The sequence below is a fragment of the Protomyctophum parallelum genome (assembly GCF_964188405.1).
Source record: "Protomyctophum parallelum genome assembly, chromosome: 17".
Taxonomy (NCBI): Eukaryota; Metazoa; Chordata; class Actinopteri; order Myctophiformes; family Myctophidae; genus Protomyctophum; species Protomyctophum parallelum.
In genome coordinates, this window is record NC_139719.1 from 7,817,125 (window position 1) to 7,834,976 (window position 17,852).

Sequence of the window (17,852 nt, forward strand, 5' to 3'; positions counted from 1 at the left end):
TAGCCACAATTCAGAGGGCAAGGGCTCCATCAACAAGGGCCCGCTATGATACGGCATGGCACGTCTTTGAGCAGTGGTGCTCAACACGGCCTACTCAAGTGGTCCCCTACCGAGCGTCAGTAGTGGACATTTTGACCTTCCTACAAGAGTTCCTAGACAGGGGACTAGGTCTCTCCTCGGTCAAAAACAACTTGGCAGCAATCTCAGTCTGCCATGTGGGGTTTGAAAACGAGACGGTATGGAAACACCCCCTAGTTAGGCAGTTCGTTAAGGGCGTACGAAGGGAACACAGGATCAACAGATCCCTGGTCCCCTCCTGGGATCTAACTCTAGTCCTGGAGGCCTTAACCAAGGATCCCTTCGAACCACTGACGACAGTTAGTTTGAAGAACCTGACACTGAAGGTAGCCCTCCTAGTTGCCTTGACAACTGCTAAAAGGGTCAGCGACCTACACGCCCTCTCGACCTCGCCAGAGTGCATGAGGTTCGATGACAGGTCAACCAAGGTCACTATCAAGCCCAACCCAGCCTTCATCCCCAAGAACGCTCTCTCCGTGTGCGTTCCAGTGGACCTACAGGCTTTCCACCCCCCTCCTTTTGCTTCTAATGAAGACAGGAGGTTAAACTGTCTCTGTCCAGTGAGAGCTTTACGAGCATACGTGGACAGGACGGCCCCCTTCAGGATAGGGAATCAACTATTCGTATCCTGGGGTACCAGGACCAAAGGAAAGCCTGTCACAACGGTCAGCATCTCCAATTGGATAGTGCAGACCATCCGCCTGGCTTATACTAGTCAGGGAGTGGAGCCCCCACAGGCGCTGAGGGCTCACTCCACAAGAGGCATGGCAGCATCCTGGGCACTCTGTAAGGGTGTCCCAATCCAAGAGGTCTGTACCGCAGCGAGCTGGTCCTCTCCCTCAACATTTGCCACATACTATAACCTAGACGTGGCAGCGCCCTCTGTGGCGCACGCAGTGTTGGGGGCTGCCGCACCATAATGGACCTATTAGGCCATTAAACCATGTGTAATCACATAAGTCTAGATGCCCTGGATATACCAGGCCTACATGAAGCATCTACACTGAGAATGTATATCAGCCCGAGGCTACTACCATTCTCCACCGGGACCGGGCTATCAACCGGAGGTTGCCCAGCCCTCATTAGGTTACTTTATATAGCCCTGAACACACTTGACTATTTTCAAGACACGGGAGTTCATAAGGTCCCATAGAGTGAAGTATTTCGTGAACGAATACTTAACAAAGCGAAGAGGTTTCTTTAGAAACCAAGGTTTTGTAAGTAGAGTGAGCGAAATACTTCACTCGAAACACCCTTCTGTCTTGGCCCGGCAGAAGGAAAAGTGTTCGAATGAGCGCGCTGTGACGTAGACGCAGCTTAGATGCTTCGAGAAGCAGGGCATCTACGTCATCGCTCTTAAACCCACAGGGCATATTTTAGGAGCATATGCCCTGGGGAGTTCATGAATGAAGTTTCTGCCCTTTTGCTCCGCAAAGGGAAACATCCCATAGAGTGAAGTATTTCGCTCACTCTACTTACAAAACCTTGGTTTCTAAAGAAACCTCTTCGTTTTATATTGATTTTATTCCTTAGTCTTAGTGTTTTTTCCCCTCAATGAAGAAGTTTTTATTTGTTGTTTCCTCTTGACCCCCATGTAAAGTATCTTTGGATACTCAGAAAAGTGCTATAAAAATTTGAGATATTATTATATAGACTTACTTATATTATTATATACAGTAGACTTACAATCCGTTGGAACCACTCCGGCATAGTAGTTCCGGAGTGGTTCCAACGGATTGTGTGGCCCTGGTCTTTCCCTAATGGGTCTGATCGAGGGTAGCTACTGGGACGTAAGTCGGGACTTGATCACCCCGGGTGGGTCACCCGAGTGAGGGGTATGATGTTCGTGAGACCCGAAACCTCAATGACCTTGGGATACATCACTGAGGATACGTCCCAGTTGCATCCATGCATCCATGAAGAGTGTTTGACTTTACATTTATTTTTTATAAAATATTGAAAATAAACTCTTACTAGTTAGTTAAGCATCTTGTGAAGTTATTCAGCCATTGAAATTTGCAGCTTGTTATAATGGCATATATCTAAATGACAAAGCGGTTGCGCAGACCCACCCGGCAGCACTGTTTAATGCAATTTATTTGTGCCAGTTATATGTATTTTTTGTTGAATTTCTCATGACAAAATTGTAAAAGTCAACAGTATGTATATCCATAAAATAAACAAGCAGCACACGCACACTAGTTCTTTCTTTCAATAAAATTATTATATTTTCAAATCTGATGAAAACAGATACAAACAGATACACCGGCTACTTTCTAATGTTTTGATAATTCGCACGGCAGATGTATGACTAGTGTATTTGTATATTTAAGAAGATGATGATCAGGTAATATAATTGTGAAAATAATAATAATAAAATGATTGAAACAAGGAACTAGTGAATTGTTTATGTTATGGATACAACTTTGTCATGAGTAATTCAACAAAAAATACTTAATAAACAGCATTGCATAAACAGTGCTGCCAGGCGGGTCTTTGCGCAACCACTCCGTCATTTAGATTTACGTGTTATAATGGTAAGTGATAACAGTTTGACAGAATGGGAATAGTAAAGGCCTATTCATAGTCTGGATTTTCGGTGATGAGGTGACCACCGCTCCGGTGGTGAGCTGACCACCGGAGGTCAGGACCACCGGACCACCAACATTGAGCGGTGGTGAGTAAAAACAGAGAAAGGGCTGGAGCGGTGGCGGTGGTTTGCTCTTCACCGCGGCTCGTGACGTCATGTTGTAGCTCGGTGGTCACCCCACCACCGTAAATCCAGACTATGTATGAGCCTTAAGACTACTTCTCACATACAGTACAGTAGTACACACGCACGCATAGCGTGTCTGTGTGTAATACTCAACAGACTCAACTATTTTCTTCACTGGACACTAGAACGCCTGTCCACATGAAGTTTTTGATGTGTCTTGAGGTGACTCGACTGACTGAACGTTTTTCCACATTGTTGACAGCCATAAGGCCTTTCACCAGTGTGGATCCTCTTGTGTTTGTGCAGGTTACTAATATGAATAAAGCGCCTTCCACAATGTAGGCAGGAATAAGGCTTCTCCCCTGTGTGACAGCGTTGGTGGAGCTTTAGATTCCCAATCCTGTTGAATATCTTCCCACATACACTGCAAATGTGGCTCTGCTGTTTTTTCCCAGAATTGGATCTCCTGATACCTTGAGCCAGCTCACTATGGCACTCAAACTGAAATGAATCTGCAAAGGTGCTGAGACCATCTGTATTTATGTAATGCACCATGCCAGGAATCTCTGTGTTGTTTGTCATGGACTCGGGGATTCCAGGATTCTGTGCTGATCCACTTTCCAAATGTTCACATGTAAATAGGTTCTGATTCAAATATTCGTGTGAGGAGGATGAATATGGAAGTGGCTCTGACTCCGTTTTTATCATTGGGAGAGACTGGGGGCTCAAAAGGTTTCCAGACATCTGAATTAATTTCATTTGTCCCACTGAATTATCTTGCTCATCATCTGGTGAATGACTTGAGTAAACTCTCAAGGCTGCATTGGTCACATTTGAGATTCTATCATGTTCAACTAGTGCAGATGTGGTGCTGCATTCGGCCACATGCGTAGTTGCTGTGCAGTTCAGCTCCCCTGAAAGGAATTGTTCCATCTGAAGCATTTTTGACTTTGTCTCTGTGAGGTTTGGACCATGTCCTTGACTGTTTTCTAATCGTTGCTCCTGCTTCAGATCATCCAGCACTAGTTCATCTTGCCTTGTTTTATACGAGGATGGTGGGAGAGGAGCACATTTATTGCCTGTGGAAGAGACAGTACATCATATTCAATCATGCTGGAAGGGATGTGTAAAATTGTAAATGTGAAAACAGTATCAGAAAGCAATACATATCTTTTGAACAGTCAATAGTCAACAGACAATTATAATTATGATTCCTTTTTTTTGTATTACCTCCAATGACCCTTGTCTGCAATCAAGAGGAACTGATGGTAAAATATTACAAATTACAGCAAATAGTAACAATTAAACCAATGAAGCTCACCTTCACTGGTTTCCTTTAACTGGTCTTGGAGTTCCTGAAGTCTTCGTTTCAGACTATCATTCTCTCTCTGTGTTCTGATGGTTTTCTGCTGGTACTCTGAAACTGTCTGTTTCACCATGTCCAGAACCTCATGCACTGCCACCGTGAGCAAGTTTGTCACACGGGCATTTAGACGCTCAAGCTTAGACATCCTAAAATGGCCGGAGAAACATCTTTGTTTAAGTCACATTATGTTATTTAGGTTTCAATGTTGCACAGTTTTACATGTTCTATGTGCCTAAGTCAAGAGCTACAGCACAAGACTGCTCTGTGTGAAGTGAAAAGTGAGCTAACCTGGAGCTAGAATCTAATGCACACTTGCCCAGTGACTGGCCATTATACTGTATATCTCTGTTGTATGGAAGAAAACACAAGTTCTTTTCAGGAAAAAACACCCAGCTCAAGTTATTGTCTAATCGCTTTTTAATACGGTTGGTTCAATATTATTTTATGAACACACAGATGTAAAGGGTGTTCAATAGCACTGATTTATGGAAAATAAATCTAAAACCTAAAAAACTGTTTCTTCCGGACAGCAACGATATGTTTGTATGTCAAAATATTGTTGACATTGTTGGGTAGTATTCTTTTGGTCAAGAACAACTCTAGTTACTCTTACTAGAGTTGACTAGACCCAACTAGTGAACCAGACTGTGATTTTGGGAGCTTTGAGCCAAGCAAATTAAGTTTGTATTAGCCTAGCAGTCGTCCTGTCACTGACTGTCAAAATGTAGGCTAATCTGGGTGATCTGAGTGACTATGCTACTTTTTGAAGTCATGTGGCGAGAAGTCGGGGGGACATTACAGGTGGATTTGCGGGAGCGTACCTATGTTCCCCAGGTTCTATGTTCCCCATCATGCAAAAAAGGTTCTTTGTTCCCCACTTAGAATAAACCTAAACCAGAAACCTAACCCAGTATAAGACTAAAAGTATTTTAGCAACTTTATAGTCTTACTTTTAGTAGCAAATTCTGATTTAAGCTCAGTCTTTGAACAATCCATTGAACTTTAGGTCTGCCTAGGCTACTTAAACTATCTAGTTTTAGCCAACTAAACATTTACTGGCATAAAATAAACTAAAACATAATTGTTCAGACTCTTCAACAAAGATGGCAAAAACAAACATTCTTTGTTCTGTAGGCCCTACTTATACATACAATTGTATAGTACAAAACACTGAACCAGAAACCTATAACGGTAAGTGAGGAACATAGAACCTGGGGAACATAGGGATGACCCCGTGGATTTGCATCAGCATAACAGGGGGACAGTAAAGTCAGGGATAAAATTGATTTCAAGATTTCATAAATACATTTATCAAAATAACATTAATTGCATTAGAACTATACTACAATAAAAAATCGAATTTTTGATTTTGTTTCAATTTGATTAGTTATAGCCTATTTATAACTGAAGATGATCATAAATAAATAAATATAATGGGGGACATGGCATTTTAGCATACCTCTACTGAAATGATCAAAGGGATTATTTTATAATAATTTTACTCTTGTTTATTTAGACGGGACAATGCATATTAACGGACAAATGCAATGTAAATACACCGGATTTAGCAAAAATGCTAATTCTCCTCCGTAGTCCCCAGACAAAAACAAAACAAGCAAACAGTAGGCTCTTACATTAGGAAACAAAGCATTAAAAAGTCTGAGGTACAACCCCCCCCCCCCCCCCCTTTTCTATATAAGATGAGCTTTTTGGAGTATTTTTGCTTATTTTACACAAGATAAGTGTAATATGTCATGGGGGCAGTGGGGCACCGAATACTATGAATCACCCTTCGACGTTTCTATTTAACGTCATAACTAGTCCAGCACCTGTCAATGTAAGTATACATTACTAGCCCTGAAACATGACTGTCATGAGGCTCGTGAAGTAGTACGAGCTTGTGAATCATATGGCTATAGCATTACCTTCTTATGTTTGGAAAACCTCCAGTGCTTGCTTGTAACCGACGGTCCGACCTATATATCGTTTACACTAACACATCACCGTTCCAACCATCTGGTTTGAACAAACTTCTAGCAAAGTGGCGTTTCAACAGACGATTTCACGAATGTCAAGCAAACATAACTGCTATTAACCATTGTTTTTTATTATATTTAACCTCCGGAAGAATAATCTCAATTACTTCCTTGGTCTGTATTTCAAAATAAAAGCATGATAGATACCATTTCCCCCCTTGTACCATGAACTGAGGAAGGAAATTTATAAAGATCAACAAAGAGAAAATTTTCATTATTTATTGATAACGACAATAAGAAAATAATAGCCTTGCAGACTATCAAAACAAAGCATACATTAATAGGCTATCGTGTTTTTATTATGTTTTTCTTTATTTTATTTTTAGTTCACCCAATTTTGTATTATCATTGTCAGTGAGCTTGTGTCCTGCTTGTCATGTAATCCCACATGGGATGAAAGTATGACACTAATAAATTACAAAGCATACATTGTATGTTATCCAAGCATAAAATGAAGCAGTTTTGAAAATGTGCTATATCCAAATATATCAACATGACCACACTGTTTTGTTATTTAAGACATACTAAATACACTTTATAAAGTTTGTATAACTGGGCATATTGTTATTGTATTAAAGTACATATTGTAAGTGGTTATCACAGAGTACAAATCAACAATAAAAGCAACGCAATTCGACAAATCAACCAACTACTAATTCAAGGACTGTTAACTGTTAACGCCTGTTCATATGGAGTTTTTGATGTGTCTTGAGGTGACTTGACTGACTGAAAGTTTTTCCACATTGTTGACAGCCATAAGGCCTTTCACCAGTGTGGATCCGCTTGTGTTTGTGCAGGTTACCGACATGATTGAAGCGCCTTCCACAATGTAGGCAGCAATAAGGCTTCTCCCCTGTGTGACAACGTTGGTGGATCTTTAGATTCCCAATCCTGTTGAATGTCTTCCCACATATATTGCAACTGTGACTCTCTAGTCTTTTTCCATAATTGGGTTTCCTGATACCTTGAGCCAGCTCACTATGGCAATCAAACTGAAATGAATCTGCAAAGGTGCTGAGACCATCTGTATTTATGTAATGCACCATGCCAGGAATCTCTGTGTTGTCTGTCATGGACTCGGGCATGCCAGCATTTTGTACTATTCCACTTTCCAAATCTCCACACATGAATAACTGATTCTGATCCAAATGTTCATGCGAGGCTGAATATGGAAGTGGTGCGGACTCTGTTTTTATCATTGGGAGAGACGGGGGACTCATAAGGTTTCCAGACATTTTGATTAATTTAATTTGTCCCACTGAATTATCTTGCTCAACATTTAGTGAATGACTTGTGTAAACTGTCAAAGCTGCGTTGGTCACATTTGAGATTCTATCATGTTCTCGTTGTTCAACTAGTGCAACTGTGGTGCTGCGTTCGACTGCATGCGAATATGCAGTTGTGCAGTTCAGCTCGCCTGGATTGAATGGTTCCATCTGAAGCGTTTTTGACTTTGTCTCTGTGAGGTTTGGATCATGTCTTTGACAGTTTTCTGGCTCCTGCTTCAGTTCATCCTGCATTGGTTCATCTTGCCTTGTTTTATAAGAGGATGGTGGGAGAGGAGCACATTTATTGGCTGTAGGAGCACATTTATTGGCTGTAGGAGAGAAAGCACATCATTTTGATACTCAAAGAGATGTGTAAAAGTGTAATTGTGAAAATCAAAATTCAATCGATTGCGTTACAAACCATACATGTCTGCAACCAAGAAGAATTTAGGTTAATATTACCAATTAGAGCAAGTATAAATAACAATTACAGTAATGAAGCTCACCTTCATTGGCTTCCCTTAACTCATCTTGCAGTTCCTGAAGCCTTCTTTTCAGACTCTCATTCTCTCTCTGAGTTCTGGCAGTTTTCTGTAAGTACTCTGATACAGTCTCTTTCACCACCTCCAGAACCTCATGCACTGCTACAGTGAGCAACTTTGTCACACGAGTATTTAGACGCTCAAGTTTAGACATCCTAAAATGACAAAAAGAAAAGAACGAAACATCTTAGGGCCGATTCATACTCCTATTTTAGAGCCGAATAAAAGTCGGTTCGGCGCTGTAGAGCCTACAATTTGACGTCATTTGAGGTTCGGGGGGGGCGGGTACCGCCCTAAAGTCGGCTCTTCGGTGCTACTGAAAATTTCTGACGAGCCGAAATCATTTCGGCACTACAGCACCGAAAAAGCGGTAAAATAGGAGTATGAATCGGCCCTTAGTCCTTAATGCTGGTGAGTCGTGAGTGACGATTCAGTTGAAGTATTTTTCTTCAAGCAAGCAGAACATTTGGAAAACAAGATGACAGACAAGGCAGCAGTATCACACGAAACACAATTAGTACAAGTATGTTAACAGAAGATTTGAGTCATAGCAGATACAGAATGGAACAGAGTATGATATTAATAAACATATAATAAATAATTATGTTCTATTCTATGTAGATCAAGTTGTAGTACTGCAACAATTGTATCCTGCATCTTTGGGCATACAGGGGGCGGCGGGTGGCTCAGGGGTAGAGTCAGAGTGGCCGGATGGCAACCGCAAGGTTCCTAGTTCGAACCCGGGCTCCCCCAGAGTAGGGCTGGGCGATATGACAAAATCTCATATCACGATATAGAATTTATTTTATCACGATAACGATATACTCACGATATAGCATATTTTTTACGATACCTATTTTTTTATCTAAAATAATTGATTTTTGTTCAGGTCGAGTACTTTACTGTACTTGGGCTGTACTGTACTGTACTGTACTGTACTGTACTGTACTGTACTGTACTGTACTGTACTGTACTGTACTGTACTGTACTGTACTGTACAAGCTCTCCTCCCTGGCCTCTGTCTGTGTTAGGCTGCACAACAGTGACACTTGGTGGTGACAATAGTTATGCTATTTCCGTGCTCGGATACAGGGACAGGGACACACATAGCTGTCTATAATGGTTGCACCACTCAAAAAACAATTAAATTCACAATATCCAGTCTACTTATATGAATATAATACTGATGCCCTTCCCATGCACAGACAGGCCCAAAGCAAGTACAAAAATATTACAAAATAAAATGTATATAATAATAATTAGAGGCTGAACTCAATTGTTCAGCCTCTGTAGACATTTTTAAAGCACAGCTCAAGACCCACTTCTACAACATTGCTTTTAATTGATATTTTATTTTTTGTTATTCATGTCCTCATGTGCTTGTTTTTTAATGTCGTTGCCTTGCTTTTCTTTTTTTCTCCATTGCTCTGTAAAGCACTTTGAGAGCTGCATTTCATGTCATGAAAGGTGCTATACAAATAAAGTTTTATTAGTATTATTAATAATTATTATTATTATGACAATTAAAAAGAAAAAAGAAAGAAATAAGACGTTGCCATTCAGACACAAGTACAGGCCTGTGTCTGCATTAAATTGGCTTAAGGAAAAAATAAATATCTCATGTCACAGTTTGTCACTACAGTTGTTTCAGTTCATTTAAGCTCTGTATAGGGAATCAACATGTTCTGTTGTAGTTATAGTTTAGTTTGTTAAAGACGTTGGGCAGCTTAACGATGTTTAATTGACTACAGGCGATAGAGTGAGAGAGAGTGAGAGAGAACGCGATCGTATATGGGAGTCTGGGACGAGTGGGGCTTTTTCTTTTCCTTTTTTTTTGATGATCACAACAAAGTCAGCGTCTTGTGTTGTTGTTGTAAGCTGTTGCTGAATTAAGGACTTTTCAAATGGAATAATTTATTTGGAACAATAAAACAAGACAGACACGCACGCAGCAGGAGGACTGCACAGGTAAGAGGAACGTCTTCGTCTTGGAAGAAGTTTGCAGTGCACCCGACGACGGACAAGCTTATTGTTCAACTGTGTAAAACATGCGTGGCTCACGCAATTTATCAATTTGACCCAACATGAAACCTGCATTTATAACAGTGAATGACCGGTTACTTTAGGGCGCGTTCGGAAATAGCGCACTAGGCGCACTGTGCAATGCAAACTGATAGATGAGTTCGCTCCGGTGTGGTATTTCCGAACGTGCCCCTTACACCGCTCTGAATCTCGTCAGCCATCATCTCCCTTCATGTAATCAAAACCACTTCCATATCCATACAATGGAAGACGTTGCCCCTCTTTTAGGTGCAAGCACCACCTCGGCTTGTGTTGTGGTCGTGTTGGCCTTAGAGTATATAATAGAGAAGACATCCGAAAGGTGTTGGCTCACTGTTTTCAGTGCGCGCGGTGGGCTGCTGGGCATGCCGTATATAAGCGCTGTGACGTAAAATACTGCCGTAAAGCGAAACGGCGATATAAGCGATATAGCTTTTTTTTCGTGATAGACATTTTCTATCGAAAATACGATATATATCGTCATATCGCCCAGCCCTACCCCAGAGTTAGTGTTAGTGTCCTTGAGCAAGATGCTGATCCCGATGAGCAGGTTGGTGCCTTGCATGGTTTCCGCTGCCATTAGTGTATGAATGTGTGCGTGAATGGATGAATGTAATGCACAATCTATGTAAAGCGGCGCTAAATAAATGCAAGTTTACCATTTATCCAGTATCTATTCTCAATAAAGCAAGTGACCAATGATGACCATGGCAACACATATCTGTGCTTACGCAGATTAGAGTGAATCAACCGAACTGGTCAAACATACAGGTCTAATAAGAGTGAATCAGAACAGACACTGATCAAACGGATGCAGGTCAACAGTAACCTTATACAAGTCATTGAATTCAATGTTGGTAAATTGTCCATGGTCTTATGTGCACTCGGTATCTGAATCCCACCCCCCCCCCCCCCCCCCCACCCCCTTACTGTATGTTTATTTTCCCTTTTTACCTCCTTACATCCACCACTCTAGGGCTGCACGATATGGACAAAAATTCATATCACGATATATATGGCAGATATCTCGATATCGATACGATGACGATATATCGTGCAGCCCTAGCTGACACCGTCGTCGGGAGAGACTCCAGACCTGAATCGCCAGAACATATTTTCTTAATGGGCGTGGCTAGTGATGCAGGGCTGGAGCCAGGCTACAACAGGACAGAGGGACAAACGAGTGATGGTTTATTTTCCAAGGGGCTAAAATAGAGGGCTGGCTTTAGAAGTGGACGATATATTGTCGATATAGACAATATATCGATATGTCGACGATATATCTATATCGCGTTACCATTGCCTTTTTGCGATACTGATATTGTGCATGTTCATACCTCGATAACGATACGATAACGATATATTGTGCAGCCCTACACCACTCCCGAATGTGTCTGGTGCTGGGAATCTGGTGCAACGCACAGGTCCTGCAGGTAACCCTGGTGAGAGCAGGAGAGAGGACCTGGTGAGACGTAGGAAGTGCCCGGCCAGGAGTCAACCCACAGTGCCTAGTCCCTCCACGTGCAGGATGGCCCGCCCAGTACCGGCAGAATAGTTCTGGAGCAGCGGATTGTGTGTCCCTAGTTATTCCCTAATGGGACTGATCGAGGGCAGCTACTACTGGCTGGGTCACCCGAGTGAGGGGTATGATGTTGGAAGACCCGAAACCCTGATGACCTTGGGATAGATCACTGAGGATACGTCCCAGTTGCATCCTAGCGATGTTTTTTTAGTTCTAAAGGTTTAATGTTTGTCTAGACAAGACAAACATTAAAAACGCCATTTACAATGGACAGAGTTAATTAATTAATGTTTGTTTTGTCACTAACACAATGAACAGAGTTTAATGTTTGTTTGTGTCACTGAGCAAATCGGCATATAATGTTATATCGTGATGATGTAATGATAGTTACATAGTTACACATAGTAAGTGCCCCTCACTTCACACGGGTGTGATTTTTTATTGTTGCCGGTTTCTACACTAGTCTGATGTCTCCATACATGGAGCTATAGTCTGTCTCCATATATGGAGCTCTAGGTGAAATAACGATGGCTTTCACCTTCACGCTCCATATACGGCGACAACCTATAGCTATAGCTGATGCCCCCCATGCCAAAGTGCCAGTGCTCGCCCAGCAGTCTGCCGGCAACGATGGATGTGTGCTTCTCGACCCCCAGGTGTATATTTGTAAGTCTCTAAATGTTGTTGAATTGAAAATGGTAAATGCTTTATCAGTGTGTCATCCACATTAAAGCGTTAGTCTTTGTATTGAGTTGTGCTTTCAAAGTTTCATGTGAAATTCTGCAAACTGTTAATAAATACTTCAATCAATCAATGTAAGAGCTATCACAAGACATGCTCTGTGTGAAGGGATCTAACCTGGAGTTTCTTATGCCTAATGCTATAGTCACCATTTATTTATTTCCTTTATTTACTAGTGTTAAACGTCAACAGTAATATCTTAACCCTATATAGGATCTCCTCACTGGTCAACAAAAACACCTTGAAGACCTTAACAGGAGCGCTCGTACAAGGTTTCTTCGACTATGATGAATTTAGCTACATAGAAATGTCTATTTGTATGTCTCTAAATGTTTGTATGTCTTTAAATGTTTTGATGAATTGAACAATGTGGACCCTGTTGTAAACAAGTGTAATGCTTAATTGGGTCGTCCACTCACAGTTGACAGTCTTTGTATTGAGTTTGTGCTTAAAATGTACTGTAAATTCTACAAACTGTTAATAAATATTTCAATCAATCAATCAAAACTACGCTTGCACCTCCTGGTACCACAGCACCTCTAAGGCCCTTAAAACAAACTGGTCAAGCTACTACCTGGCCTCAATCCCCGAACCCACCTCACCCCTGCCCACTTTGACAGGCTGGAATGGCTTAGGGTTGACGACAGAGTACAGCACCTTGCAATGGGTCTGGTCCACAAGACACCACCAAGATGTACCTGTCTAAATACTATCTTAATGTCAACGAAGTCCACACCCACAACACCAGAGGGAGTTCAACAAACCATGTGCAACCCAGATTCGGCACAAACAAGGGATTAAATTCATTTCACTCCTATGCCACCAAAATGTGGAACGCCCTACCAACAGTCATTAAGACATGCAAATCCCTTGACTCCTTCAAAACTGCTCTCAAAGGGCACCTACGGATGGCTGCAATTCGAAACTGGCCCCCGTAAAATCTGAATCCCCCACCCACCCGTTTCCCCTATGATGATTTATTTTTTACTATATAGTTGTGTATATTCGTACGTCTCTAAATGTTTTGATGAATTGAAAATGGTGGGCCCTATTGTAAACAAGCGTAATGCTTTATGCTGTCGTCCACTCACTGTTAACAGTTTTTGTATTGAGTTGTACTTGAAATGTACTGTAATTCTGCAAACTGTTAATAAATAAATCAATCAATCAATCAATCAATAAATAAATAAACATTTACGGATTTACACATCTTCCTGATTTCTGTTCAAAGAAGTAAATGAAGAGTATATTCAGCGTTTCCCCCTCCCCCGTTCCAATGGCTTACCTTGTTGGCGAACTGATCGTTTTCTTTGAAAGTGCTCTTGAATCGTTTAAAAGGTTGCTCAACACCAGGGTCAAATCAGTTTCCGTGAATCTGTTTAGCAGCTACAAACGTTGGACATCTATAATGCTAACAGAACATTACAACTTCAGATTAATTTAACCATTGAAGCAAATTTGAAAGATTATTTAGAAGCAAAGGACGCGATACATTATGTAAATAAAATAGATGACCCCGGAAGCACAATATCAACGTCTTCTACTCGGTTGCGTTTCACAATAAAGGTCTAGTCTATAGTCAATGGTTTCTATGCCATCTTTGTCTCCATGTCCATCTAGCCATCTATGATCCATCTATCTAAAAAAAATAAAGGAGCAAAATAATAAAGTCAAAATGTTGAAAAGTGTCTTTTCCTGCACTTTGAAGAATAAAATCAGATAAACATATGTTTAGTTAATTAATGAAGGTATACATCATGAGTAGCTCTGCTCCATAGCTCTAATGCGTTGCAACGCATTAGAGCTATGGACCAGAGCTACATCATGAGTAGCCCATAAGATTTAGACTCTCGTAGAGTTTTTTCCCAGATTCTGACGAATCTCTCTCACGAGTCATGAGCAGACTGATGCAACCAGAAATGAAATACATTTTTGGGGATTTTTTTCTTTTTTTACAGGCCATATTTTCTTTTTTGTTATACATTCTGAGTGCATACATATGCCTACAGTATTAGACATTATACACATCTCATGTATTTCTCATCACTCATCTCATCACACCAAAGGCTAGGGAAATTTTTACTCAGTTTAAAAAACATAAAGAGAACATGCATCTTGCTATGATTTAAAGATAGCATCATAATAGGCACACCTCAATGGTGTAATGGTGATGTTATCTAAACACACTGAAACATGATTTAAAAAAAGAAAGTATTAGTGCTTACTTTACTTTAATGTGTTAAAATAGCCATAACTCAAAATAAAACAAATAACTGTACATGGCTCAATAAATACAACTCAAAATGAATTCTGAGCCTATATTCTTCGACTTCCTTTTTCATCTCTGTCCATATGAATTCTGAGATGTTTCTTCAGGTGACTTGACTGACTGAATGTCTTGCCACATTGTTGGCAGCCATAAGGCCTTTCACCTGTGTGGACCCTCTTGTGTTTCTGCAGGTTACCAGCATGACTGAAGCATCTTCCACAATGCAGGCAACGGAAAGGCTTCTCCCCTGTGTGGCAGCGCTCATGGATCCGTAGATTCCCAATTCTGTTGAAAGTCTTCCCACATACAACGCACATGTGGCTGTCATCCTGACTGTTCCCAAAGCTGGCTCTCTGGATGCTTTGGACCAGCTCAGGATGGCACTCAAACGGAAATGTGTCCACAAACGTGCTGAGACCATCTGCGTTGATGTAGTGCAGGAGACTAGGATTCTCTGCATTGCCATCATTCTGTGCTGCGCCGCTGCTCTCAACCACACCACACGATGAGAAAAGCTGGTTATTATTTACATGTTCATGTGAGGATGAATATTCCTGTGGCTCAGGCTCGGTTTTGATCACTGGGAGAATGGGAGCGCTTGAGCCGCTCCCAGGCTTTGTGGAGTGGTCTTGGTCAGTGTCAGCCAGCGAATGAGTCATGTAAACAGTCAGGGCTGCATTGGACACATTTGTCAACCCCTCAGGATACTCATCTTCACCTAGTGCAACCATGAGGCTGCAGGTGTCCGTTTCTAACTCAGATATACTCTCTTCTGAGTTCCTTTTTTTTTTCCTTAGTCGTTTCTTCCAGTTGACCTTTGGCTCACATCTACTATCATTTTCTGGTTCAAGTTCATCTTGCCTTGTTGGTTCATCGACTTCTTGCTTGGTTTGAGTTGAAGACTGATTGTAGTCAAGAGTCTTGTCTGTAAACAACAAACAAAGCACTCAGACCCCTTTTCCACCGGTTGGTTCCCAACGGGAACCGGTTTAGTTCTTTTTGGTTCTTTCTTAGTCCATGAGCCAGACCTCATGTAACGTTAATTATGAATTGAGTGGGCAAAACTATACCTATATTAAATTGTTTATAGGATCAATATAAGTAAATGAATATATGATTAAGTAACCCTCCCACAGTAGCATCATTTGCATATGTAAACATTTAAAATGTGTAATACAATAAATCATTGTCTTCATGCAAGTAGTCAACTACATGGTTTTGCCTACTCAATTCATAATAACGTTACAATTTGAGAGAACTGAACCGTTCCCATTGTGAACCAACCGGTGGAAAAGGGGTCTCAGACAGTGACTGGGTAAACTATGACTATAGTGCTTGACTGATAGACAATCAATTATTTTGAATTGAAGTTTCTTATCTAGTGAATTATGACACCAAATAAATCAGTCACAAATCATTCTTACAAGAGTACATTAACATTTTGTCATGGTGAATGCAAGAATTGTCTAAACCAAGAAAACTATACAAGTTGAGTGAGGTCATTTCTTTCTCCTCCTAATCACTAACTTTTGCTCTCAAATGATTATAATTATAAGAAACACTGAGTCAGTGTTTCGATGCATTGTTGGTTATAAAAGGAAATAATGCAGCTGTAATGTAACGATAAATAACAATTGAGCTATTAACCTGCATAGCCTCTCCCTATGTTGTCTTGCAGCTCCTGCAGCCTTCTCTTCAGACTGTCGTTCTCTCTCTGAGTTCTGGCAGTTTTCTCCTGGTACTCGGACACGGTCTCCTTCACCACATCCAGGACCTCCTGCACGGCCACGGTCAGCAGCTTGGCCACACGGGCGCTCAAACGTTCAAGTTTCGACATGGTTTACAGTTATACTGATGCGCAGCTGGTGAGTTGATGTGGGAATATGGGTTGTGTGTTTCAGCAGTGTATGTAATCAGCAGATGCTGCTACGACATTGATCATCAATGATCGATGGCTCGCAGCTTTGATTTCAAAGAAAACCCGAGCGGCTGAGCCTAACAGCATCAGCACGTGTAAAACGCCAGTTTATTTGTTTTCATACAAGCGACCGCAACGGCGTGTATATAATGTTCTGATTTATAAACTTAAAAGTTAGCAAGCCGTGACGTTAACAATTCGCGTGTTGTTAGTTAACGCGTAGCCTGACCTCCTACCCCCACATAGCCTGGCTAGTGCAAACTGCCATAGTGCGCCACCAACCACAGACTACTCCTTTTACTTTATTATGGTGAAGATGAAGTCTTGAAGAAGACCGACCTGATTGACGATATCCTCGGAGCTGTAAATAAACGGCCCATCCATTTTTTTTTAATACCGTATAAGTGCAGTGCCTTGTGGGTAATGGTGTTCGGTGTGGTTGTTGTCTCCACCAGGCCGAAGGCATGGAGGGAGAGTATGTTTAGAGTCATGTTAGACCGTTGCCAGTGCCACCGAAACACACATACACACACGCACACAGTCTGACACTTTGACACATATGGTCACGTCCATGTTCATGTTCTGAATATAGGGACTGGGGTGGTTCTCCCTCAAGGGATTGTGGCCAATTAAAATACATGTTAAATCATATTGAATACAATACAAGTCACAGTGTACTGTAGGCCTACTGTGTTTAGTGTAACCTACCTTAACTTCAAACATCTGGCTTCAGCACCTGATATAATGCTGTAGCTTGCTGTGTGCTTGCTTATTCATCTATTCTAGTACTGTACAAAAACCTGGCTTCTAATGCTGGGTGGATTTATGATAGTGATAGTGCTTACTGCTTAGAGGAGATTAATTAATTATATAAAATCAATGTGTATGTAAATATAATTATACAAAATTAAGCATATGGGAAGAGAAGAAATGGATTATACTGTACACTTTTATTTTATTTACCATGAGTACCGTAGGCTATTTGTAGGCAAAACCATATCCTTGCAAAAGAAGCACTGTTTGTTAAACTATTTGTGAAACTAAGCACATTTGCATTGGTTAACTGCAAAAATGTGGACCAAAACATGTCATTAAAGGAACACACTAAAATAATTGTCTTCATGCTTTATATGTATGTATGTATGTATGTATGTATGTATATGTATGTATGTATGTATGTATGTATTTGGTTAAAATGGGTAGGGTTTAAAAAAAAAGGCAAGAGCTTGCTCTGGTGCACTGGCCTAAGTGGGTCCTTAAAAACTGCTAAAACTTCTGAAATGTATGTATGTATGTATGTATGTATGTATGTATGTATGTATGTATGTATTTAAA

The 17,852-nt window shown here is 40.9% G+C and overlaps 3 protein-coding genes across 4 annotated transcripts; all 3 read right to left on the reverse strand.

Annotated features, from left to right (window-relative positions):
• Positions 1 to 2,944: 2,944 nt before the first annotated feature.
• LOC310874275 (uncharacterized protein) lies at positions 2,945 to 6,259 on the reverse strand. The gene is made up of 3 exons (XM_083787012.1): positions 6,086 to 6,259; positions 4,116 to 4,306; positions 2,945 to 3,873 (listed from the first exon to the last, which is right to left on the reverse strand). Exons 2-3 carry the CDS (start codon positions 4,303 to 4,305, stop codon positions 2,966 to 2,968), a joined length of 1,098 nt encoding a protein of 365 aa, XP_083643138.1. The 5' UTR covers position 4,306; positions 6,086 to 6,259; the 3' UTR covers positions 2,945 to 2,965.
• Positions 6,260 to 6,437: 178 nt separating this feature from the next.
• Positions 6,438 to 13,844, reverse strand: LOC310874904 (uncharacterized protein). 2 transcript variants are annotated; one of them, XR_014570593.1, is made up of 3 exons: positions 13,616 to 13,844; positions 7,971 to 8,161; positions 6,438 to 7,772 (listed from the first exon to the last, which is right to left on the reverse strand). XR_014570593.1 is itself a non-coding variant. In XM_083787822.1 (3 exons), the coding sequence occupies exons 2-3, from the start codon at positions 8,158 to 8,160 to the stop codon at positions 6,871 to 6,873; spliced, it is 1,113 nt and encodes a 370-aa protein (XP_083643948.1). In that variant the 5' UTR covers position 8,161; positions 13,616 to 13,844; the 3' UTR covers positions 6,438 to 6,870. The 2 variants fall into 2 exon arrangements, 1 of the variants encoding a protein (XP_083643948.1); XM_083787822.1 differs by having other exon boundaries at positions 6,438 to 7,793.
• An 802-nt stretch (positions 13,845 to 14,646) lies between these two features.
• LOC310874905 (uncharacterized protein) lies at positions 14,647 to 16,436 on the reverse strand (the record flags this gene model as incomplete). Its single annotated transcript, XM_083787823.1, has 2 exons — positions 14,647 to 15,524; positions 16,247 to 16,436. 2 exons carry the CDS (start codon positions 16,434 to 16,436, stop codon positions 14,647 to 14,649), a joined length of 1,068 nt encoding a protein of 355 aa, XP_083643949.1.
• Between the last annotated feature and the right edge of the window lie 1,416 nt (positions 16,437 to 17,852).

Excerpts from the sequence above, each read along its gene's own strand:
- LOC310874275 (XM_083787012.1), bottom strand. The coding sequence starts at position 4,305 with ATGTCTAAGCTTGAGCGTCTAAATGCCCGTGTGACAAACTTGCTCACG. Across the intron at positions 3,874-4,115 it reads GTTAAAGGAAACCAGTGAAG|GCAATAAATGTGCTCCTCTC; the intron begins GTGAGCTTCATT and ends TCTCTTCCACAG.
- LOC310874904 (XM_083787822.1), bottom strand. The coding sequence starts at position 8,160 with ATGTCTAAACTTGAGCGTCTAAATACTCGTGTGACAAAGTTGCTCACT. Across the intron at positions 7,794-7,970 it reads GTTAAGGGAAGCCAATGAAG|CCAATAAATGTGCTCCTACA; the intron begins GTGAGCTTCATT and ends TCTCTCCTACAG.